This window comes from Onychostruthus taczanowskii, unplaced genomic scaffold (assembly GCF_017590055.1).
Source record: "Onychostruthus taczanowskii isolate IOZ18803 unplaced genomic scaffold, ASM1759005v1 scaffold43, whole genome shotgun sequence".
Classification (NCBI taxonomy): Eukaryota; Metazoa; Chordata; class Aves; order Passeriformes; family Passeridae; genus Onychostruthus; species Onychostruthus taczanowskii.
The window spans coordinates 3,286,540-3,311,590 of NW_024501792.1; the positions used below are offsets into that span (position 1 = coordinate 3,286,540).

At 45.8% G+C, this 25,051-nt stretch overlaps 1 protein-coding gene across 11 annotated transcripts; it reads right to left on the bottom strand.

Moving 5' to 3' along the window:
* Positions 1–3,044: 3,044 nt before the first annotated feature.
* On the bottom strand, positions 3,045–18,713 carry BSX (brain specific homeobox). Of its 11 annotated transcripts, none has more exons than XR_005953364.1 (6): positions 18,669–18,713; positions 16,924–17,140; positions 9,394–9,733; positions 8,462–9,126; positions 7,155–7,918; positions 3,045–3,357 (listed from the first exon to the last, which is right to left on the bottom strand). XR_005953364.1 is itself a non-coding variant. In XM_041414030.1 (6 exons), the coding sequence occupies exons 4-6, from the start codon at positions 9,659–9,661 to the stop codon at positions 7,679–7,681; spliced, it is 1,173 nt and encodes a 390-aa protein (XP_041269964.1). In that variant the 5' UTR covers positions 9,662–9,733; positions 13,634–14,456; positions 16,924–17,140; positions 18,669–18,713; the 3' UTR covers positions 5,615–7,678. The 11 variants fall into 11 exon arrangements, 6 of the variants coding, with proteins under 6 accessions (XP_041269964.1, XP_041269967.1, XP_041269961.1 ...); XR_005953366.1 differs by having other exon boundaries at positions 3,301–3,325; XR_005953365.1 differs by lacking the exon at positions 3,045–3,357 and adding an exon at positions 4,089–4,325.
* Between the last annotated feature and the right edge of the window lie 6,338 nt (positions 18,714–25,051).

Genomic DNA, 25,051 nt, shown 5'->3' on the forward strand with positions numbered 1-25,051 from the left:
AAATTCCAAACCAGTCCTGGCTGAGCATGCAGACAATCTGGGATTAGCCAGGAGCAGTTGGAGAATCTGTTGGGTAACTGAGGATAATTGAGAGCTGCATGTTTGAGAGGAAACAGCTTTTAACAGATTAAGGCTGTAAAAATAACAACAAACAGATGGGTTTCTTAGGGTGCTTCCATTTCTTTAACTCAGCAAATTATGAATTAAGTCACCATATGAAATGTGATTAGAGCACACAGCGAGGGAATTTGGGCCAAAACCTGCTGGAAAACAGGCTGGATAAAGGAATAAAAACCCAACCACCCTGTGATGATGTGGAATTGCTTTATCCCATTTATTTTGTCTCTTTTTAATGGGGGCTCCCAATTTAATATGGGGAAAAGTGATTCCAGTTCTGCCCTTCCTCATGGCCTTGCTTCAAGCCCTCCTGAGGGGCAGGCACCTGTTGAATCAGCCCCTTGGATTCACAGCTGGAAGTTCAGGACATTTTAGGGAATATTCAGACAACCAGCCTGTGATGGTGTGGAATTGCTTTATCCCATTTATTTTGTCTCTTTTTAATGGGGGCTCCCAATTTAATATGGGGAAAAGTGATTCCAATTCTGCCCTTCCTCATGGAGAAGGGACCTGGCCTTGCTTTAAACCCTCCTGAAAGGCAGGAACCTCCCTTCCATTGTTGACACATGCCCTTGGATTCACAGCTGGAAGTTCAGGACATTATAGGGAATATTCAGACAACCAGCCTGTGATGGTGTGGAATTGCTTTATCCCATTTATTTGGTCTCTTTTTAACGGGAGCTCCCAATTTAATATGGGGAAAAGTGATTCCAGTTCTGCCCTTCCTCATGGAGAAGGGACGTGGCCTTGCTTTAAACCCTCCTGATGAGCATTTTTTGGGAATATTGAGACAAACCCAACCACCCTGTGATGATGTGGAATTGCTTTATCCCATTTATTTTGTCTCTGTTTTATAGGAGGCTCCCGATTTAATTTTGAGCAAAGCAATCCCAATTCTGCCCTTCCTCATGGAGAAGGGACCTGGCCTTGCTTCAAACCCTCCTGAGGGGCAGGAATTTCCCTCCTGTGCTGAATCAGCCCTTGGACTCACAGCTGGAAGTTCAGGACACTTTGGGGGATATTGAGAAATATTAAGAATATTTTGGGAAGCCCTGGTGGAAGAAGCATTGTCCAACACAGGAACTCGGGTCAGGCTGCAGGGGGAATGTTTTCCATGACATTTTTGTCACTTACAGCATCCAATTCCAGCTTCTGAACAGAACCTTCCTCTTCCTCAACCTCTTTTCCCTCTCCTTTGGGCACTGCCAGGCTGGGAAATGCTTCCATGCTCTTCTTTCCTACTTTTATTTTCAAACCAAACTGTAACACTCTGAAGCATTTCTGCTCAGGGCACCTCAACTTGTTGTTCCTGCTCAAAAGTGATAATCCCCCCTTAATCCAAACCTCAAGTGCCTGTTTTAATGAAACCTTCAGATGAATATCAAAGAGCTATTTACTCGTATCTAATATTTTAATTAGATTATATTCTCAATTTAACCCATTAAAGCCCCTTTGATGAGCTCCATGTTCAGTGTTTAGCCCCAGATGCTGGAGGTAATGAATATTGGACCTTTGATTTAATGAGAACTTCTGCCTTTCCAGCCTGACTCCCTTTGTATCCCCCCTTTTTTTTTGCTTTTCTGCCCTATAGAATTCATTTAATTGAAGAAGTCTCTTATCACCACACATTAAGGAACCTAAATTAGCATCCCTTTTCTGATGAGAAAATGCAAGCAGACATTTTCTCTTTGATCTGAGGGCTGAGTTGAAGTAGGCAACAGCCCCCTGAAAATGAGCTGATGGCTGCATTATTTGGCTGCCATGCAGATGTGTCCATGTGGTGCAAAATGCTTAATGTCTTAATTGATCGTCTTCCTCCCTGGCTGGCATCCTTCTCCCAGAAATTAGGGGAGAAATCTGTTCATTTGGGGTTTTTGTTTTAATAAAACAATGAATTTTTAGGAAATATTTAAGTATTAAACCTGTGAGAAATTTGGAAATTTGGATATGATGCTGCATCTGGAAGAGCACATTTTTTATATATTTTATTATTATTTTAATAACCACTTTTTTTTTTTTTTTTTTTTTTTATATAAACACTGATGATGGTCATCTCACAAACCATTTAGGAAATCTGTTTGTCCTGGTGTTTTGGGTGTTTTAAATCCCACAAAGTGACATTTTTACATGGAATGAAAATCTTTTAAACTACCTCAATACAAATTCAGACTTTCCCTGCATTTCACAGATATGGCACAAAAGAAAAAAAAGACCAATGAGCATCCACCTCAAAAGTGGCCAAATTTTAATGTATTTCAGATCAGAAAGGCAAAATTTAATGTATTTCAGATTAGAAAGTCACAGGCCAAAATTTAATGTATTTCAGATTAGAAAGTCACAGGCCAAAATTTAATGTATTTCAGATTAGAAAGTCACAGGCCAAAATTTAATGTATTTCAGATTAGAAAGTCAAAGGCCAAAATTTAATGTATTTCAGATTAGAAAAGCAAAATATTTAAATCAAATCAGCCCCAGCAGAGCCAGCAGGATGCACAAGACCAGAGAATCCCAGTCTGGGGCAGCACCTGCAGTGGTTTCAGGAATGGTTTCAGTCGTTTCTGGAATGGTTTCAGTGGTTTCTGGAATGGTTTCAGGAATGGTTTCAGTGGTTTCAGGAACTGTTTCTGTGGTTTCTGGAATGGTTTCAGCGGTTTCAGTGGTTTCTGGAATGGTTTCAGTGGTTTCAGTGGTTCCAGGAATGGTTTCAGGAATGGTTTCTGTAGTTTCAGGAATGGTTTCAGGAATGGTTTCAGTGGTTTCTGGAATGGTTTCAATGGTTTCAGTCGTTTCTGGAATGGTTTCTGGAACGGTTTCAATGGTTTCAAGAATGGTTTCAGCGGTTTCAGGAATGGTTTCAGTGGTTTCTGAAACGGTTTCAGTGGTTTCTGGAATGGTTTCTGTAGTTTCAGGAATGGTTTCAGTGGTTTCAGGAATGGTTTCAGTGGTTTCAGGAATGGTTTCAGTGGTTTCAGTGGTTTCCTGCAGTGGTATGAGGAATGGCTGAAATGTGAGCACTCGTCCCTGCCACCACCAAGCTGGGTGATAAAACCTTAAAACCAACTTTTTCCTTGAAGAAATGCGCCCTGCCAGGGAGAACAGCCACTGTGGGTCAGGATCACACATTTGCACCCTCCTGCCTCCCCAGGGGTTAATGCTGGGAGCAGCTGTGCCCAGCCCTGCAGGGCACCACCAGGGGCTCACCCAAGCTCTAGAAACAAGATAATCCAGGAAACAAGAAATCTAGAAACAAGATCAGTCCAAGAAACAAGAAATCCAGAAGCAATATTGATCCAAGAAACAAAATATCTGGTAACGAGATGAAGCCAAGAAACAAGAAGTCTAGAAAGAAGATAAACCCAAGAAACAAGAAATCTAGAAACCAACCCAAGAAATAAGAAATCTAGAAACAAGATAAACCAAATAAACAAGAAATCTGGTAACAAGATGAATCCAAGAAACAAGAAATTTAGAAATAAATCCAAGAAACAAGAAATCTAGAAACAAGGTAAACCCAAGAAACAAGACATTTAGAAACAAAATAAATCCAAGCAACAAGAAATCTAGAAACAATATTAATACAAGAAACAAAAAATCTGGTAGCGAGATGAATCCAAGCAACAAGAAGTCTAGAAACAAAAGAAACCCAAGAAACAAGAAATCTGGTAACAAGATGAATCCAAGAAACAAGAAATTTAGAAACAAATCCAAGAAACAAGAAATTTAGAAACAAGGTAAACCCAAGAAATTAAGAAACAAGATAAATCCAAGCAACAAGAAATCTAGAAACAATATTAATACAAGAAACAAAAAATCTGGTAGCGAGATGAATCCAAGAAACAAGAAGCCTAGAAACAAGATAAATCCAAGAAACAAGAAGTCTAAAAACAAAAGAAACCCAAGAAACAAGAAATCTGGTAACAAGATGGATCCAATAAAGAAGAAATTTAGAAACAAGATAAATCCAAGAAACAAGAAGTCTAGAAACAAAAGAAACCCAAGAAACAAGAAATCTGGTAACAAGATGGATCCAATAAAGAAGAAATTTAGAAACAAGATAAATCCAAGAAACAGGAAATCTAGAAACCAACCCAAGTAACAAGAAATCTAGGAACAAGGTAACCCCAAGACCAAAATCAGCCGCTTTTGAAGCCAGGACCGTCCAAGCAGGAGTTTGCAGTTGGTTGGGGTGGTGCTGTTTGTTGGTGAGACTAGAAGAGAGGAAAAGCTCCTCAGGACATCAGTGATAAAAAAATGCTCTGAATCCAGCAGGCAGCAGAGAGAAATGAGGAGAGGAATCATAAAAAGAGGTTTACATCATGTCCAGATTGTTGCTGGGCTTGGCCATGGGTTATTTACACCTTCCCCAGCTCCTCCATGTGTGTGCAACAGTGAGAAATTCAAATTATTTGCTCTATAAATGCCCTTTGAACCTATATCTGAGCTGCTTTTATGGAGCTCTGGCCACAGAATTAAAAAATTGGGGTTGGAACAGCTTTCCAAACCCATAAAAGTTCAAAATGTTTAAGGCAGCAAGCAGGAAAGTGCTCAAAATCAAAACAGAAAACAAAGGTTCATGGCAGGGTTTTATGGATTGGGGTTTGATTTTCTATAATGAAAACAACAACCAAAAAAAGCATTAACCACTTGTGTCTTAAATTAATCACCAGAACACGATTTCATTTCAGAAAAACTCACTGAAGAATTTTGATGAAAATCAGTCTTGAAAAATAGGAAATCCACTGACATTTCCTGGTGCCAGCAATTATTTCCTGTGAGTCACTTCCACTCCAGCACTCCCCAAATGAACACATTAAATGTTTTGGTTTTTTAAGAAGAGAGAGAGCAGCTCTAAATCTCTTCCCTACTCCTCAAGCTTCTTGGGGAAGAGCAGGGAAAAGTCGGCTGCTTGGAATAAGTCAGGATCCAAGACTAAAACCTCATCTCATTTATTCCAAGTGAAAAATTCTCTGACTAAAACCTCATTTCATTCATTCCAAGTGAAGAAATCTCTGAATATTTATATTTTTATTTCACATTTCTATCAAGTGAATTGCATCATTTATATCGAGTGAGATACCAAATTATTTCTCATATATATCAAGTGAAAAATTCTCTGAATAAGACCTCATTTCATTTATTCCAAGTGAAAAAATCTCTGCCAGAAACAAAAACCGCCTGCCCAGCCCTTCCTTTTCCCCAGAACCATCTCCATTCTCCAATAACCTGTTCCCAAACGTTGCCCAGACTCTCTGGAAATGACATTTTTCCATGTCCAGCGTGGCAGGAGCTGGCTGCTGGCACAGGGGATTTCTCTGGCAGTGTTTCCTTCAGCTCTCTCAATTTCAGGTGTTTTTGCACCAAACTTTGTGGGATAAGCAGATTCCCAAATCTTCCTGTTCCCTGCAAGGCTCTGAATGGGGACGTCCCTGGGAATGGGAATATTCCCACTCTGTGTGGGACCGCTTTTTAATCTGATTTTTAGCATTCCTGTTCCCTGCAAGGCTCTGATGTCCCGCTGGGATGGGGACGTCCCTGGGAATGGGAATATTCCCACTCTGTGTGGGACCGCTTTTTAATCTGATTTTTAGCTTTAATTGGCAGCCAAGGTGCCTAAAACCGCCCAGAGGTGAAAATGGTTGCGGGGTTTGTTTTATTGATGGGCAGAAATATTTTGGGAAGGGAGTTCCAGGAGTGGCAGGGGAGCAACAGCAGAGGTTTGAGAGGTTTTTGAGTCGTGTTTTGACCTTTTCCTCATAGATCTTGCACCTCAGGGCAGAGCCAGGCCAGCCCCGAGCCGTTCCCGACCCTGGAACAGCAGCGGCAGATGCGGCCAAAAAAAAAAATATCCCATAAATATCATGTGGATCCCATAAATATCATATAGATCCCATAAATATCATGTGGATCTGATGTTAATTTTAATAATTCCCATTGAAACGCGTGCTGGGGGGGAGAATGACAATAATCACAGAGCAAAATACACAGGAACAGTGTGAAAATTCCAGGTTTTTTAATTCCCATCGCTTCATTACCCACGGGAATTGGGAGAAGGGGAGAAACCGGAGCTGGGAGCGGCATTTCCAGCCGGTTCTGCTTCAAACCCCGCCGAGCAAAGTGGTTGCTTTAAAAATCCTAATTTTTAGGGAGATTGGTGGCTTTTTGTTAGTAGAAATAATTGTCCTGAAAGGATTTATTAAAAGCAAGCAGCTTTTCCTGGAAAGGTGGATGGGTATTGGGGGTTTTCCTCTACACAGTGTGTGATCTTTATTTTACATGTAAAAAACTAGAAAGGCAGACTGACAAAAAAAAGGAAGCGAACATACACATTTCAATCGTCTATATTTTATATATTAAACAGGAAAATTAAACGTTTTCCCCTCACAAAACGACATGTCCCATCATCCAAAATGCCCTGAAAGTGCTAAAACGCCAGACAACCCAATGAAATTCCCGCGGAAAAAAACCCAAAAAAATAAGGAAATAAATTAAATAACCTAAGGAGACACCGCCACGCCGCCGTGGTGCTGCTGCAGCCGGGGATTCTGAGCCAGCACAGCCCCCGCTCCAGGCTTTTCCCGGCGAAATTCCCAATCCCAACCTCACCCCGGAGATGCTGAACCTCCGCCGCGCTCCCGGCGCATTTCCCAGCCAGCAGCTCAGCCCAAAACCAAAACTAAACGATAAAAAAATCTGAATTTACCTGGAAATGAAGCCCATTTCCCTGGCAGGGAGGTAAAGGCAAAGCGAGCGCGGCCGGGGCTGCTCCAGCCGAGCGCGACGCGGAGCGCACGGAGGCGGGAGCCGAACGCGGGACCCGCTCCGGGGCTGTTTCAGAGAAAAAGGGAATTATCCGGCATCCACACCTGGAAGCCGGGCAGGAATCAGGCTGCCGACACTTCTCCAAGTTGTAGAAAATCCCTTTTTTCTGGCTGGGAGCGCTGTTTGCTCCGTGCAGCCGTGGCAAAATCGAATTATTGGAGATGCTCCCCCTTCACTTGCCCAGAGCGGAATGAAATAAACCGGAATTTTTGCCTTACCTGTTTCTTCGGAGGGTTTTTCTTACAATTCTTTTTATTTATGCACGTCTTGGGAGCTCTGCCCGACCTCCCGCGCTGGGGATGGAGACGGCGAGCGTGGGAAGAGCGGCGAGGATTTAGGGATTCGGGGAATAAAGGGTGAAATTTGCCCTGCCTGCCGCTCCCAGGAACCACAACACGCTGCCACGAGTATACATTTATTTTACACCCGAGGAAAGTTCGGGGAGCGAGGAAAACTCCGACACTTCGGAGGGAAGGGGGAAGCTAAAACAAACTCGGCTCGTTTCACTCCCCCCCGCCCCAGATTTCCGAGCCAAGCCCAGCCTTGGGGTGATGCTGGGGGGCACCGGCGGCACCGCGGGGTCCCGGCCCCCTCGGGGGCATCGCCACCTTCGCCCCGGGGAGGGGAGGGGGCTCCCCTCGCATCCACACCCCCTTCCCGAGCCGTGACCCCCTTCCCGAGCCGTTCGGGGGCGACCTGCGGGGCCAGGTGGGCAAGGAGAGGCAGGAGAGCCCCGGCTGTCCTAGAGGCGGTGGGGGCACATGTCCCCCTCCTCCAGGATGTCCACCTCGTCCTCGGGGTCCTGCAGCAGGAAGGGGCCGGGGGGGCCCTTGCGGGGCTCGGCCCCGGCCGGTTCGGGCAGCTCGGGCTCGGGGGAGCTCTGCTCCCGGCTCTCCTCCCCGCCCGCCTGCTTCGGGTCGTCCTGCGTCTTCCGCAGCTGCTTTTTGTGCTTCATGCGGCGGTTCTGGAACCAGGTTTTCACCTGGGGAAAGGAGGGGAAGTGGGAGAAAGATTGGAGGGGAAAAAGGGGGGGAAAAGGTAAAAATTATAGGGAGAAGAGCGCTGGGTGTGATGGATGTGGGGATGCTGGAGGGGATGCGGGGATGCTGGAAGTGATGCGGGGGTGCTGAGAGGGTGGGATGTGGGGATTCAGAGGGGATGTGATGTGGGGGATGCTGGAGGGGATGCGGGGATGCTGCACGGAGTGCTGGGATGCTGGAAGTGATCTGGGGAATGCGGAAATGATGGGATGTGGGGATGCTCCTCGGGAATTTGAGGGATGCTCCTCGGGATGTGGAGATGCTCTTTGGAATTTGAGGGATGCTCCTCGGGATGTGGGGATGCTCTTTGGAATTTGAGGGATGCTCCTCGGGATGGGGAGATGCTCTTCGGGATGTGGGGATGTTCTTTGTGGTTTGAGGGATGCTCCTCAGGATTTGGGGGATGCTCCCAGGGATGCGGGCGATGCTGGACCCATGGGATGAGGGCTGGGCACAGGTGCCAGAGCCAGTCCCCGCTCCCCTACCTGCGTCTCGGAGAGGCTGAGGGCCGTGGCCAGCTCCACCCGCTCGGGCGTGGAGAGGTACCGCTGGATCTCAAACCTCTTCTCCAGGCCCGAGAGCTGCGAGTCGGAGAACACGGTGCGGGCTTTGCGGCGGCGGCAGTGCTTCCCGGGCAGCTCGGCGTGAGCGTGGTGCTGGAAAAGCGCTGGCACCGGCATTCCTGGGGGGACACGGGGCGGAGACCCTCGCTGCGGTCGGCCAAGGAGCCTGGACCCCCAGGAATGCCGGACTTTTCCTGCTCGCGGTGGCCTCTCCCTCCGCCTCTTTGATTTTTTTGTGGTTTTTTCGTTTGTTTCGTTTTTGAGGTCGATGGATTGGTTTGGGTTTGGGGGTTTTGTTGTGATGAAAACGGGGGGGTTTTCCAAGAGCCCACCCCCGGGAAGGTGAAACCACCGGAGGGGACTCGAGGCTGGAGCGGCCACCTGAACCCTCCCGGCGAGGAAACCACAACGAAACGGGCACGAAAAAAACGGAGGGAGCCCTGGAAAAGACTGGGAAGGGGGAAGCCATCCTTCACGGCCCCGCTGGCACACGGCTTGGGAAACTTTGGAGGTTTTCTCCTTGCAGAAAAGGAACGGGCCCGGGCAGAGCCGCAGGGTGCGGGAGAGGAGCGGAAAAGCGGAGCCCGCTTGGACAGCGAGAGGGAAAAGCGAGGTTATCGCTCCCAAAATAAAAGCGATTTAAAAAAAAATAGAATTAAAATAAAAAAAGAGGGAAAGCCTCAAGGTTTCGGGCATCCACTAACGAAGTGGCTGCCGCGGGGCGAGCGGCTCCTGCCCTGGGGGATGCAGGGATGTAAAAGATGCCTGGCCGCCCCAGAGCGGCTCTTTCACCCTTGTCCCCACCCCAGTCCTCGCCTGGACGCCCCGAACCCGGCAGGTGCTGCCGCACTTACCCGAGGTGGTGAGGAAATAGGGGTGGTGGTGGTGATGCTCCGGCTTGTGCAGGGCGGGGTGCGGGTGAGGCGCCAGCAGGGTCGGGGTGGGCATCAGGGGGTACCCATAGTCCAAGAGGGGCACGCGGGAGGCCAGGGAGCCGGGGAAGTGCTCGGGGGGCACCTCCCGCAGGGGTTTGGGCTTGTGCAGCAGGATGTCCTCGATGAAGAAGGAGGTGGGCCGGCCCGTGGAGACGGGGAGCACGGGCGAGGTGAAGTTGAGGTTCATGGCAGCTCGGGCCCCCTCGGGCAGCGGGCAAGGGACGGAGCCGCGCCGAGCTGCGGGAGCGGAGAGAGGGGGCTGCGCCGCGGGCCGGCAGGGAAGAAATTAAAATAACGACCTAAATTAATATTGTTTTAAAATCCTCAGTCAAAATAAATAGAGATAATAATTTTTTTTTAAAAAAATGAATCCCCCAGGCAGAAGGAAGCTGGCGGAGCCGGGGGAGGCGAGGCGGGCGCGTCGGGGATGCGCGGGGCGCTGCGCGAACGACCTAAATTAATATTGTTTTAAATCCTCTGTCAAAATAAATAGAAATAATATTAAAAAAAAAAAAAAATGAATCCCCCAGGCAGAAGGAAGCTGGCGGAGCCGGGGGAGGCGAGGCGGGCGCGTCGGGGATGCGCGGGGCGCTGCGCGCCTTTGAGGCGCGCTGGGAAGGGGGATGCGCGCTGAGCCAATGGCGAGCGGGGGGGGAACGGGCCTGCCGGGCCACCCAAAGCACCCCGGGGGCGAGGAGGGGGCGAGGAGGGGGCGAGGAGGGGGCGAGGAGCCGCTCCGCAGCTTCCCCCGCGCAGCGCTCCGCACCAGCGCGCTCAGCCCCGCTCAGCCCCCGCTTGGGGCGTCTCCCCCAACCCGGGGGAGATCTCCTTTATTTATTTATTTATTTCCTTTAAAAAATAAATAAATAAAGAGCAAAACTTGGGGGAAAATAAACCAGCGGTTCTTTCCCACGCTCCGCTCCCAACCTGTCCCCGCGCACGCAGCTTCTCCCGTCGCTCTCAGCTCTCATCCCACCACGGTTTTGTTCCCATCCCTTGCGCCAACACTTTTTTTTTTTTTTTTTTTTTTTTTGGGGGGTTTTCCCCTTTTTTTTTTTTTTTTTTTTTTTCCTCTGTTTGTCTTTTTCTTTTTCTTTTTTTTTTTTTTTTTCTTTTGCCTTTCCTCACCCCTCTAATCTGCGCCATTCATTTCCCCGGAGTCAATTTGCTCAAATGAGGGTGATACACCACATCATAGCCGAGATAATTTCGGTTCGCATCTCGGAAAATTGCTCTAATTATTGATGTTAAACTCAGGGAAATTAAAAGAAGGCGCTTCTCCTTCATCTCCTGATTTTAAGCTCTAATTTGTTGAAATCGAGTTGTCATCACAATTCCAATCACTCCCGTTAATAGTAAAAGTGTTCTAATAGAGGCAGAATTCGCACAACCCATGCTATTAGATAATTAAGAAAGATGTTAGAAAGACAAGTGCTAATCCTTGGGCACACGGACAGCGTTTCCATCTGATCCAGCAGGTAGAACAAATTAATTACCCGAATCAATTAGTCCTAAAAGTACAGTTCTCAGGCAAGTGCAAGCCATGCCTTCCATATGGATGAGCTGGTAAATGGTAAATAGATGAGGAAAAAAGCTGAGAAAGAATAGAAGCGGCGAGCGCCGGCCTTTAATGAGTGCGCGGCTCGCGAGTTCCGCAGCGGCGCCGGCTCTGCCGGGCACAGCCGCGGGCTGGGACAGCGGTGCCGCCTTCAGCGGCTGCCAAAATTCGGGAGGGGGCGGCCGGAGGGCTCCCGGTGCCAGCGGGAACCCCCCGGGAGCGTTTTGTGCCCCGCTGGAACCACACCCACACTTTGTTTTGTGCCGCGCACAGGCAGCGCTCACACAGCCCAGCGGCGTGTGTTTATGGATATTAAATATATACGCGGTCCTGCTTGTGTTTTATACGTTATATTTGTGTTTATATCGCGTGTTATGTTCTTATGTGTAATATGATTTTTTTATCTTTTGAAATATTTATATGTATTTATACACGGATCCTTTCCTGCAGAGCACGGATCAGCTATCCTGATGCAGAAAAGCAGGGGGAGTCCCCCAGGACCGGGGGAAAACCTCAACTCCTCTCCCTCTTTTCCTCAAGAAAAATAAATAAAAAACTCCTCTCCTCTCCTCTCCTCTCCTCTCCTCTCCCTCTTTTCCCCCAGGAAAAAATAGATAAATAAATTACTAGATATAAAAATAAATAGATAAATGCAATAATCCTATTGCAGTGGCCCCTCCTGAAATGACCATTAGGATTTTTTTTTTGGCTGAAGGATTTTAAAATCCAACTTTCTGTGCTGGAGCAATCGAGTCGATGAATTCAGGGTGATGAAATGGGGCTAATGCCCCCTGTTAATGAGGAGTGCCTAAGCTGCTTGAGGAGCCATTTCATCAGCTGCGATTGCTCTGCCGGGGGGGCCGGGGCTTCACCGGCTCCTGGGGGGGTAAATTTGGGTATTTAAAGCGGAGCTGAAAGATTAAAGCTGTGTCACAGCAGCCAGGTTGGTCACAGCTCCAGGGCTCGGAACATGGACAGGGCTGATTTTTGGAGTTCCTCGTGATTTGGGGCACAGCCGAATGAGGCAGAGCAGGAAAGGGGCTGCGTCTCGGTGTTCGTTTGCAGCAAAACTCGTCCCCAAATTGTGCAGTGGCACTTCAGGCACGCAGCCTCTCCCTGCTGCTGTTTGGGGCAAGAAGCAGAGGGGACAAACCCCGTCTGTGGAGAAGGGACAGGACGGCAGCCCCAGGAAGGGAGATCGCCCCTGCAGTGCTCACATCCAGGGATTTTTTTAAAAATGTAACATTTCACAGCTCTTTATGACAGAAATGAGGTGCCAGGTATGGCTGGTCCTCTCTGCCCCAAAAGTCTTTTCCCTGTTTCCCCCCATTTTCCTGTTCTGCAGGTCCCTGGGGTGATGGGGACCCAGCAGAGTGGATTTCATCCAGGGACCCCCAAACACGCCAAGGAGAGCCCCTGGACCCTGGATTAGCCCTTTGCCAGGCTGGACAGACACACGGACACAAACAGAGGCTTTTCCCTACACACCCCATCCCATTTCTGCCAAACTCCGGGAGAACAGACCCTGGGGAGGTGTCCCAGCAGGAACTGCCCCAGCCTGCAGGGCTGGGACACATCCGGGAGGGAGCAGGAGCAGGACTGGGATCGGGATTGGGATCGGGATCAGGATCAGGGGCAGAATCAGGATCGGGATCAGGATCAGGATGGGATCAGGATTAGGATCAGGATTGGGAGCAGGAGCAGGATCAGGGGCAGGACCAGAATCAGGATTAGGGTCAGGATCAGGATCAAGATAGGAATCAGGACCAGGATCAGGATCAGGGGCAGAACCAGGATCGGGATCAGGATCGGGATCAGGATCAGAATCAGGATCAGGACCAAGATCGGGACCAGGACCAGGATCAGGGGCAGAATCAGGATCAGGATGGGCTCAGGATTAGGATCAGGATCAGGATCAGAATCAGGATTGGGATCAGGATCAGAATCAGGATTGGGATCAGGACCAAGATCCGGATCAGGACTGGGATCAGGATCAGGATTGGGAGCAGGAGCAGGACCAGGACCAAGATCAGGATCAGGATTGGGATCAGGACCAAGATCAGGATCAGGATTGGGATCAGGATCAGGATCAGGGGAAAGCAGGAAGAAGCTACAGACTGGGCTGTTTCACTCACTGGGTGTTTCCCTCCCCACCTGGGAGGGACCAGAGGGGAGGAGCAGAATTGTCCCTTTTTCCACCCCCCTTAAACACCTTGGGGGACTCTGTGAATCCCAGCCTGGCACCCCAAACAACTCAGACCTCCTGATTTTTATCTAACCACAGCCACACTGCTGTGGAGCTTGTCTCTTGCTCCTTCAATAAAATAAAACTGATTTTTACGGGTTCCAAGAGGTTTATAAACTTGCTGGAAGTGATGCACCCCCAGTTTCTGATTTAATAACACACGTGCTTTGCTTAGATAAACACTCGCGCACTTAAGATCATTTGGAGAATTTTACCCAGGAAAACAGAAATGTATTTGACTTAAAACCTCGGGGGTCATTTCAAAGGTCAGCACGTCTGCATTGATGCTGGCAGCTTTATTTCAGTGTGCTGCATTAGGGATAAATTTGGTGTGGTTTAAAAATACAGGCACTTACCTTGCCGTGCCTCTTGAAGAGGTGAGGTAGCTCTGGAGCCCGGCCTTTTCATGCCTTTCAAGACCAATCCACTCCAAAAGGAAGGGTTAAATTAAAAACAGACAGCCTTGATAGGCTCCAAATGGGAGCCTGGCTGCAGCAGAGAGGGCTGAAGAGCCCGGGCTGAGTAGCCACACATGTAACACCGAGAGAGGGCTTTTGAACACAAAGCTTGGCTTAATGGAGAATGTTCCCTGCTTGATGCTTCAGCCTCAGCCACTTCCCGTTCCCGAGTGCCTCTGCTGCTGGGGAGAGGCAAAAGCACTCCTGGCTTGCCCCAGCCCCTCTCCCCATCCCCATCCTGTCAGCCTTTGCCCAAATCTGCCTTTTCTCCTCAAGCTCAGGCTCAGCTGGCGCCCTGTGGGAGATCCAGGAGTGGGGTGGATGCTGGTGATGAGGGATTTTATCAGTCCAGCTCAGCTGAGATAAAGTGGGAACCCCTGGAGCACCAGGCTGGGATTGCACTGGAAATTTTCTGCCATTTCAGCATTGCCACAGAGGAACAGGAGCTGAACTCCTCGTGGGTCCCTTCCAGCTTGGGATATTGGGAATATTTCTGCTGGAAAGCCTCTGCTGTGCCCTCCAGGAGAGCTCAGAGGATGGGTTTGATGTTGTCCCAGGGCTGAGGGAGGGGAAACGAAGCTTCAAAGAGGAGTTTGCCTCCTAACCAGGGCTGGTGGCAGGGGAAGATCCATCCAAGTTTTCCAAGGCTCACAATTCATCCCTTGGCTCCTGCTGCCTCAAACCTTGTCACTGCCCAGCCTGGCACCGTCCTTCATCTGTGCTGAGAGGAAGAAAGGCCAGAATGGGAACTAGAGGGGAAATCAGCCTGGTGATTTATCCCCAGACAGTAAACACTCAGGTTAAAAGCCAGCTCTGTGTAATTCTGAGAAAATCACTGAACCTCCCCAGAAAAGCACAATAATTCCAGGGCTAAAGTGCCAGGGAAAAGCACAGGGGCATGGAAGTGCTGCTGATGGGAGGAGGTTTTGAGACAGAAAGGCACTTTTGAGGCTTCCATCCCACCAAGAACTGCAGGAATCTTGGTGATAAAAAGATATAAAAATTGAAAGTGTAAAAAGATTATAGTTTCCTTACACAGCTCCCAAACTCAGCTATCCATGGGTGGGCTCAGCAGTTTCATTCCCAAATTTGGAATTTTATCTCTGTACTGAGAATTTGCCTCACTATCTGATAACCACGAGCATTTCTTCAAGGCAGAGGGTACAAGCAGTAACACTGGCAGGTCTGATCCAAACACTTCCCTTAAGAGTGACACTTATTAATTGAGACCTTCTTCATTCCCTAATGGTTGTTTTCAGCTTCAGCAGGGTGTTTTCCAAAAACCAACAAGACAGAAAGAGAAAGAAAGATAGATTCCTTTTCTTTCTTTCTTTCTTTCTTTCTTTCTTTCTTTCTTTCTTTCTTTCTTTCTTTCTTTCTTTGAATCAGAAACCAGGAGAGAGGCTCAGAGCTTTCCCTGGGACCTGCTTTCAGTTGTTCTCCTCTTCCTTTAGCTCCCTCTCAATTCCTGCCCGTGCTCCCAACCCTTGGGCACCTTGACTCCCTCGGGGCAGGGGTGATTATTTCACCCAGGACCATCTGTACTTTGGGATCTGGGCTAATCCTCTGCAAAAAAATCCATTCCTGCTGCTGTGCTCCTGCTTTGTTGTTGCCTTTAGCACATTAATGCTCTGTGGTTTGCTTTCATTCCAGCTGTGGAGCGATCAGCTGCACAACTGCACCTTCTGATTCACCCTTTTTGGCACTAATGGCTCAGCACCTCCCTTGTTCCCTAATTTTGTGGTGTATGAGCCACGTTCATCCTTGCTTTTAACCTCTGGGGTGCAATAATCCTCCTTTTCCCTTTCTTGCCCATCCAACCTTGATTTTACTCCCATTGTTTTCCTCCTGTTCTCTGTGGCTTCCCTCTGATTATTTGCCACACTCTGCTGCTCTGTGGAAAACCTCTCGTGCCTTTCCCACTCAGAGAAACCCCTGGAATAAATAAATAATCCCAATCTGGAAAATTTCTTGTGCCTTTCCCACTCAGAAAAACCCCTGGAATAAAGAAATAATCCCAATCTGGAGGAAGCGAGGAGTTCACATCTATAAAACCCACCAGAGCACAAAAACCTGAATGGTTTTTGTGAAAACGAAACCACCAATACTTTGAGCCCTTTTTGATTTCATTTTTTTGCTTTCCAGCTTTAAAATATCTCATTCTGAAGCCTCAAAAGCAAAAAAATCTGCACTCCAAGGTCAGGGGGAGCTGTTGGGAGCATCCAGGCTGACCCCAAACCCAGCTCTGTGTCAAACACCCAGAAAACATCCAACCTGTGGCATTAAAAAAAACCACTTTTCTAAGCATTTGAATTGTATTTGATGCATCACAATGAATGCAGAGGGGGAAGGAGTGGTGATAAACTGGGGAATGAGCACGTGTATCTCCAGATCCCTGCTCAGCTCCCGTTTCTGGGTTTGTATTTTGGGCCTCTCTGTGGTTATTCACAAACTCTGCACTCACATTTTCTACCCTCCATTCAGGCTGCAGTTAAAAGGTCAATTCTAGTGGGAAGTGGGTTTTTTTTGCTTTCCAGCTTTAAAATATCTCCTTGTGAAGCCTCAAAAGCAAAAATCTGCACTCCAAGGTCAGGGGGAGCTGTTGGGAGCATCCAGGCTGACCCCAAACCCAGCTCTGTGTCAAACACCCCGAAAACATCCAACCTGTGACATAAAAAAACCACTTTTCTAAGCATTTGAATTGTATTTGATGCATCACAATGAATGCAGAGGGGGAAGGAGTGGTGATAAACTGGGGAATGAGCACGTGTATCTCCAGATCCCTGCTCAGCTCCCGTTTCTGGGTTTGTATTTTGGGCCTCTCTGTGGTTATTCACAAACTCTGCACTCACATTTTCTACCCTCCATTCAGGCTGCAGTTAAAAGGTCAATTCTAGTGGGAAGTGGGTTTTATAAATCACTTAAGACAAGCCCCAGTGCACTTGGCCTGGTTTTGCCACCCAGTTCAAGCACACCAATTTCTCCATCACCTTCTGCACACCAAAGCCACCACTCCCACCCGAGGTGCTCCCGTGTGACACAATTCCTCATTAAAAGAATCGTCCTTTATTGCAGCACAATTAAACCTCGTTTTCTTTCATGTTTGCCCCAAACAGATTGCAAAACCGGTTTACAACAACAACAACAACAAAAAAAAAAAAAATAGAGGGGGGGGAAAAAAAAATCACCTTTTTGATGATCAAAGGGAGAGATTGGTTCCATTACTTGCATTAGGCAGAGTTGGCTGTGCTGTGGCCTTCAGAATAAAGGCAGAAATGTACTTTAGAGAGATCTGAGTAACACACTTTGCTCAAAACATTTCTGTATCATCTGCCTTCTTGACTCTTTCAGCTTCCTCTGTATCTGTGCACTTTATTTTAAGCACTCCAGAAGTGGATGACAGGTCTGGGGGGGAAAGGGGAGGAAAAAAAAAAAAAGGAAAAAAAAAAAGAGAGAGAATCAAGTCAGCAGCTCACAAATGCATCTTCAAATAATGCTTTAAAAGTGGAAATTGCATTTTGAAATGGCATTTTGGCCATTGCCAAGGGTGAGGAATTCGGAGTGAGGGAATGGTGTCTAATGTTCAAAACACATCCTCACATTGGTCAGTATGAATTGTAATATAATGTTAATTTTAAAATCAATTTTCAATTTAATATTAATTTTAAAGGGAAATATTCAAATGTCCATTAAAACAAGGAGTGGTGCAGGTGGATACCTCTTAACAAATCAATAACAAAATATTTAGATGATTTTTCAAACCCATTCTTTGGATTCAGCCCAGCTATTCCTGATATTTGATGTTAATGTGATTTCCTGCACAAAAAATAACAACAACAACAAAAAATTATTGCTTGTATGTGCCTCCCTAAATCTCCTCTTCCTAGAAGCCAATTTAAGTCAAATTAATTGGACAATTAGCAGCCTCAAATATACATTTGCCCAAATATTCCTGATGGCAGTGGCTGGGCAGGAGGCTGGAAATGCCTGAAAATCGTTGCAGGGAGTTTGGAATTTCCTTTTGGAGCTGGAGAAATGGGACAGAAAATCCCACAGACCCCAAAAGGTGCTGAGTTCTTACTGATGGGAGGAAATTTGGGGCTTTTAGCTCTTGATTGAACCCCCATCCATCTGGAATTTTTAAGAATGGGGTTCCTAGTTAATAAATAATAAATGTGTTATGTAATATATTTAACTATATATAAAAAATAATATATAATATAATAGGTGTGATAATGTGTTATATTATATTTATATAATATATATTATATTATGTGTATAATAAATAAGAAATGTGTTGTATAATATATATAAATATATATATAAAACCTACCATATGTGTATAATACATAAGAAATGTGTAATATATATAGCAATATATAATATATAATACAATGTGTCTAATAAATAAAAAATGTGTTTTCTGCTCTTCAGAGTTGATGGTGGAGATGCTCAGTGCAGTGAAATCACCCCCTAAAAAAAGAAAAAAAAAAAAAAAAAAAAAAGAAAATAAAGGGTTTTCTGCCCAATTTTGTTTTCTTTTGAGTTTGGAGGGATCCAGCCTTGGCCTTTGCAGAAGAGTTTGCCAGTGGTTATTGGGAAATAATGTGGAAAATAAAACCTGCAAGGCCAGGGCCATAAGCTTGGAAAACAGCCAGAAATATGGGAATCAACAAATCATAGAAAATATTCCCCAAAATACGGAGGGATTTTAGGATTTTTGGAGCTTTCTCTCAAATAAAAGCTCAGTGTGTGCATTTCTCCCCAACAGACACCAGCCCTTAAATCCCCCAATAACTCCAACAATTAAAAAAAAAAAAAAAAAAAAGAGAATTTTCCAGTTTGCATCCTCCAGCAAGCGCAATTTCACTCCCAACACACATTAAATTCATTTAGCCTAGTGCATTTTTAATAGACATTATTCATCTATTACCTTAATGAGCCTGTGGTGAAAGCATATTGCCTCCCAATTTTCACAAAAGCAGCCGAACACCGCTGCAGCTTTTTCCCCTTTTGCCTTCTAAGGCAGCAGCACGGAGGGGGGAAGGAAAAAAAGCCACAGAGGCAGATAAGGTTTTTATTCTGTGTCACAACACTACATTAAGAATAAAACCTTCCACTTAAACACTTAAATGAAAACATCGAGAAACTAATTTACCATTTGTAACCACATGATTTAAGTAGGAGCAGCTTTAATTTTCTTCCCATTTTCCTCATATTCAATGTGAGCCCACATTAGATTTCACTGGCTCAAATCACAACACTTAAAGCCACTTTCATTTTCTTTTTGATTAAATAATTGAAATTCCTGTCACTGCCTGCACTTTACTAGCACACAAATTTTCTGTGTAAAGATAAATACTCTTTTTTCTCCCTTCTCTGCCTGTAGGCTTTTTATTTTTGGGGGCTTTTTTTTTTTTTTTCCTTCAGTTTAATCTTTCCTGTCCCAAAATCCCGGATTTGAGCTGCTCTGTGCCAGCCGTGCCACCCCAACCTGGGGTTCAGCACACACCCTCCTATTTCCCCCGAGGAAATTCAGGAGTTTTTGCAATTCCCACAGAGCTGCTGACCTCCCCCCACCACAGCAGAGCTCTGGAGCTGGTGTGGAGCTGCTTGAGAAGAGTTTGTGAGCTCCAAAAGGAATTTCCAGCTTTTCCACTGAGATCCTGCCTGATTAAGTTGGTCTTAATCATCCTCAGGAAAAGCAATTAAGGGAACTTTGATTGTCGTGTAACACATGAATCCATCCCACATGATTTAGGAACCTTCCTGCCAGTGTTGACCATGAATTTTCTGCTGAAAAAAAAATATCTATAAATATATATATATAAATTTACAAATAAACCCAAACTTCCAGAGGAAAATCAGCCCCACCTAAGTCAGAAATCACTTTTCTGTGAATGAGGCAAGGCACGAGGTCAGCCCCAGCTTTTAATGCTGAAAGGAGCTCCAAGAAAAAAAGAAGAAAATCATCTTTTCACGATTGCCCCATCCCTTCCCCTCTAAGTATTCACCCAGAGGACATTGTTACCATATAATAACTGGCCATGTCAGGATTAATTAAGCAACTCCTAATGAAGCAGATGCTGCTTTTGTCAGGCCCAAATGTGGATGCAGGCTCAGATATGATGCTAATTGAATCCTTGCTGCCGATTTTTCACCCCTAAATGCACAAGAAAGAGAAGGATCCTGGAGGCTCATCTGCTCAGCTCGGGCACGGGGAAGGATTTCAGGGCCAGCAAATGAGCAGCCAAATCCAGGGGGATGTGCAGCACCAGGGGTTCCTTGGGGAAAAAAAACCAAAAACCCAAAAAAAAAACCCCAAAAAAATCCCTGAGATGTTAAATATGCCTCGTGCCCTGTTGCCACCACGCCAGCAGGGATCAGGGATTGGTTGTTTTGTTTAACTTTAAGGAAAATGAGCGATTTTTGAGGTTTTTTTCCCTTAGTCAGAGGATGGAGATCCCGTGGGATGCAGAGGGAGAGTTTTCCAGGCTCCATCAGCCCCTGGCAGCTTCAAGGAGGCTCTGACAGCACAAATATTTCAAATTTCAGCAGCAGAAAGACTTCATTAGACCCTGGGCACCTGAATTAAAGTCTGCTGCTCTCCCTGGCAGAGCCACACCTGGAAAGTTTCAGTTCTCTCCCCTTTTTCCTTTGGAAGGGTGCTGGGAGGAGCAGAGCTCAGCTCCAAGCCTTGGTGTTTGAGCCCCCTCAGATGCTCCTGAAACAGCCCCTGAGCACTGAGCAGCTGCAGGCAGCGAAAAGCAGGAAATTTGGGGGGCCTGGGGACCAAAAACAGGAAATTTGGGGGGCTTGAGGACAAAAAAACAGGAAATTTGGGGGGCTTGAGGACCAAAAATCAGGAAATCTGGGGGGCTTGAGGACCAAAAACCAGGAAATTTGGGGGGCTCGAGGTTCAAAAAGCAGGAAGTTGGGGTGCTTGGGGACAAAAAAAGAGGAAATTTGGGATGGTTGAGAACCAAAAACCAGGAAATTTGGGGGGCTTGATGATCAAAAAGCAGGAAGTTGGGGTGCTTGGGGACAAAAAAAGAGGAAATTTGGGATGGTTGAGAACCAAAAACCAGGAAATTTGGGGTGCTTGGAGATCTAAAATGAGGAAATTTGGGGTGCTTGAGGACCAAAGCTAGGAATTTGGGGTGTTTGGGGACAAAACCAGCAAATTTGGGGTTCTTGGAGACCCAAACTAGGAAATTTGGAGTGCTTGGGGACCAAAAATCAGGATAGTAGGGATGCTTGGGGACAAAACCAGCAAATTTGGGAAGTCTGGGGACCAAAAATCAGGAAATTTGGGGTGCTTGGGGACCAAAAACCAGGAAATTTGGGAAGTCTGGGGATCAAAAATCAGGAAATTTCGGGTTCTTGGGGACAAAAAATAAATGAAATTTGTAGTGCTAGGGGACAAAAAAAGAGGAAATTTGGGGGGCTTGGGGAGACCTAAAAAGAGGAAATTTGGGGTTCTTGAGGACCTAAACCCAGGAAATTTGGGGGTCTTGGGGGCCAAAAAAGAGGAAATTTGGTATGCTTGAGGACAAAACCAGGAAATTTGGGGTGCCTGGGGATGGAAACCCAGGAAATTTGGGATGCTTAAGAACCAAAAAAGAGGAAATTTGGTATGCTTGAGGACAAAACCAGGAAATTTGGGGTGCCTGGGGATGGAAACCCAGGAAATTTGGGATGCTTAAGAACCAAAAAAGAGGAAATTTGGTATGCTTGAGGACAAAACCAGGAAATTTGGGGTGCCTGGGGATGGAAACCCAGGAAATTTGGGATGCTTAAGAACCAAAAAAGAGGAAATTTGGGGTTCTTGGGGACAAACCCAGGGAATCTGGGGAGCCCAGGCTCTCCTTGGCAGTGCCCAGCACCCCCTCATCCCCCCGAAAAAGAAGGAAATTTTGCAAATTAAAGTTTGCAAATGAAACCTCAGCAAAGTGAAGGCGAGGACTCCCAGAATTCTTCACAGGCTGACCCCAAAATTCCAGGTGAAAGCTGCTGGGTGTTCATTTTTTGCCTGACAGCCTCAATTTTTCCCCCTCCTGGCACAAAAGAAATGATTTCTCCCCCTTGTTGTTAACAATGAATAATTAAATCTCTTCCAGCACCCCTATGCTGAGAATGCCTTTTAAATGAAAATATTTTCCATTTGATTTTTGTTAGCTGCTCAATGAAAATTGGGAAAAAGAAGCTAATTACAGCTCTCCTAATTAAGCCCCTACAATAACCCCATAATTATGCCCATATTTATCACCTTGGTGCTGGACGCTTTAACCTGTTGTGGTTTGTAATTAGTCAGGGGCTGCGAGGTTTTTCTCTCTTGGTCTGGGTAGAAATTGAATTTAAAGTGTGGAAACAAACTCTGTGCTTCTCAAAGTGTAATTGGGGTAATTTAGGAGGGGTTTTGGAGATTTAGGAGGGGCTTTTATCAGCAGCAAGGCCAGGTCAGAGAGCTGGGCTGGGTTTAAGCACGCTTAAAACGTGTTTTATTCATGAGAAATCGTGGCATTGCTGCTGAGAGAGCCACCAAAAAGGCAAAAAAGGCAATTTTTTTCCCAAAAATGGCCTTTTTTCCCCCAAAAATAATGTTGGAAAAGGCTGAAATGCAGGCAGAGCAAAGTACAGGAGATCCAGCCCCTGTTTTAGGAGGGCTGTGTTTTATTTTTGTGTGCTGGGGAGGATGCTCAAGGTGTAGGGGCTGGAGGGAAGCCTTTCCCTTCTCCTTTAATGGAGACACAATGGGTTTACAAGGAAAAAAATAAAAACAAAAACCTCTCCTGGGGTGACATTTGTTCAATTCTATCCGTGCTGACTGCCAGGGAGAAAAATCTCTTTCCTTCTGGTGCCTGAAGGACTCACAAATCCCAGTTTCCCCAGCTTTTCCCAGTTTTTTTCCCTTTTTTTCCTATTTTTCTCCCAGTTTCTCATTTTTTCCCCCGTTTTCCCCCCATTATTTCCCATTTTCCCCAGGTTTTTTCCCAGTTTTCCCAGCTTTTCCCAGTTTTTTCCCATTTTTTCCCCATTTTTCTCCCAGTTTCTCCTTTTTCCCCCATTTTCCCCCCGTTTTTTTCCCATTTTCTCCAGTTTTTTCCCAGTTTTTCCCAGTTTTTTCCCAATTTTCCCCTGTTTTTCTGGGAAAAGCCAATTCCCAGCAGCTCCCTGGGGGCAGCAGGTGGAGATCCCTCTGCAGAGACCCTTCCCTCCCTGGCTCCTGCAACCTGAGGGTCAAAGGTGGAAAACTTTAGCAGAAAAAGGGATTTTTGCTGCTAAAATATTTGTATTTTACAATTTCTTAGAGTTGGGGGTACAGGAATTGTTTGATTTCTTGAACCACTGCAAGAATTCAACACTCATGGGATGAAGAGTTGGAGAATTCTTTTGTCCCCAAGTCAAAGGTGTAAAACTGCAGAAAAAGGGATTTTTGCTGCCAAAATATTAATATTTCACAAGCTCTGAGAGCTGGGGTTACAGGAATTGTTTGATTCCTCAAAGCACTACAAGATTTCAACCCTCCTCGATTCGAAGATTTGAAGAATTTATTTCCTCAGCCAAAAGTGTAAAACTGCAGAAAAAAGGATTTTTGCTGCCAAAATATTTGTATTTCACAAGCTCTGAGAGACAGGGCTACAGAAATCAAATAATTTCTCAAAACTCTGCAATAATTCAATGTTCCTGGGCTGAAAAGTTGGAGAATTCTTCTTTCCCCAGAGAAGAGAAAGGAAAAGGGAGCTGCTTTTCCCCAAAGGAAACTCCCCAGACTAAAATCCACCAAGGCTCCAAACACCCACCAAGTTGGGCTTTGATTTCTGCATCATTTTCTTGCTGAAAAAAATGAAATTAAATCTGCACAATGAGGCAGCAAATGGGGTCAAATAAATGGGTTTTATACAGCAAACTCACCTCAATGGAATTATCAGCATTAGTATTATTTTTGTTATTATTATTATATGATTATTTTTCTATCACATTATTGTTATTGTTATTGTTATTGTTATTATATCAGCATTTTGAGGACAAATTATGGAATATTCTGGGTTGGAAGGCACCCACAGGGATCAGCCCCAGAGTTCCAAATAAACCCAACAGTGAAAGTCAGAGACTGAAGAGGACCCAATCAGCGCCACAATTTTATTAATTGTGAAGAAGTTCACGGCAAGAGAGAAAAAATTCCAAAATCCGAGGGGGAGGGTGATTTTTGCACTGAACCTTTATGGACATACTGAGAAATTTGTGAAATCCTGGCATTTTCCTGCTCTGAAATGAGGGACACCCAGCACTTACGAGGCCATTTAGAGCTGATTTCTTTCTTGAGGCTACAGACACTGCAAAATCAAGCCATTACAACCTTTTAAAAGCTTTCTTGCCACAAACTAAAAATATCCCCGGCTGACAGATGCAAGCTGTCAATAAAGAATTTAAGAACTCAGTATGGAGAGTGGAAAGAGTGCAAAGTCTTGATAAACATCTCAAATTGGGTCTTACTCAGTGGGAAACAAGTAGTTTATAGTGGTAATTGTAAAGGGCATTTTACATTGAATCAATTAAATGAAAATCTTTTAAACCCTTTTTAAAAAGAGACCTTTTTAAGTTAACAGGTGATTTTAATTGGAACCATGGGACTTGCAGCCCTGGAGGTGGGTTGGGGTTTTTTTCTTGTTGAGGAGGGTTTTTTTTTTTTTTGGAAGCTTTCAATATAGGGGGAAATCGATCCACTTCCATCAGCATCTGAACTCCCAGAGCCTTGCAAGTTCAGGAGTGAGCCTGAGCAAGAATTACAGTTTTGTCTGGTTTGTGAAGCTTTTCCTTGCAGTTAAATGTGTCTCCATCACTCCCTGATTGTGAAAGGTGCAGCAGAATTTATCAAGGATAATTATTTTCAGATTCCTCTGCCATAACCTACTGTAAACATTTAGAGCTGTTTTATGTTTAAATTTGAGTACAAACATCAACTGACACAAGCAGTAATTAAAAAACAATTCCTGCTCCAGCTGGGCACCAAGGACAAATGATCCAAATCTCAGCCCCAGAGCACAAACCCCGTGGGCTGGAGAGAGAAAAACAAGCAGGATGGGAGTGCAGGGGCTGAGCTGGAATTGGACACTGAACTGCAATGTGCCCATGGAGCAGAGCTGATCCCAGGGAGAGACCCCGTGAGCGCTCGTGCATTTTGGGACCATTTGGGTTCATCTTGGCTGCAGCCCTGGCTGGGCTCTTGTGCTGCCCAAGGTGCATCCATGGAGGAGATCCTTGGAATCAATCCCTGCTTTATATCTTGAGTGCCGTGTCCAGTTCTGGCCCCTC

Coding starts and splice junctions, on each gene's coding strand:
- BSX (XM_041414027.1), bottom strand. CDS start 9,661: ATGAACCTCAACTTCACCTCGCCCGTGCTCCCCGTCTCCACGGGCCGG. Junction 9,127..9,393: donor CTATTTCCTCACCACCTCGG/GTAAGTGCGGCA, acceptor TCGCTGTCCAAG/CGGGCTCCGCTTTTCCGCTC. Junction 7,919..8,461: donor TCAGCCTCTCCGAGACGCAG/GTAGGGGAGCGG, acceptor TCCTTTCCCCAG/GTGAAAACCTGGTTCCAGAA.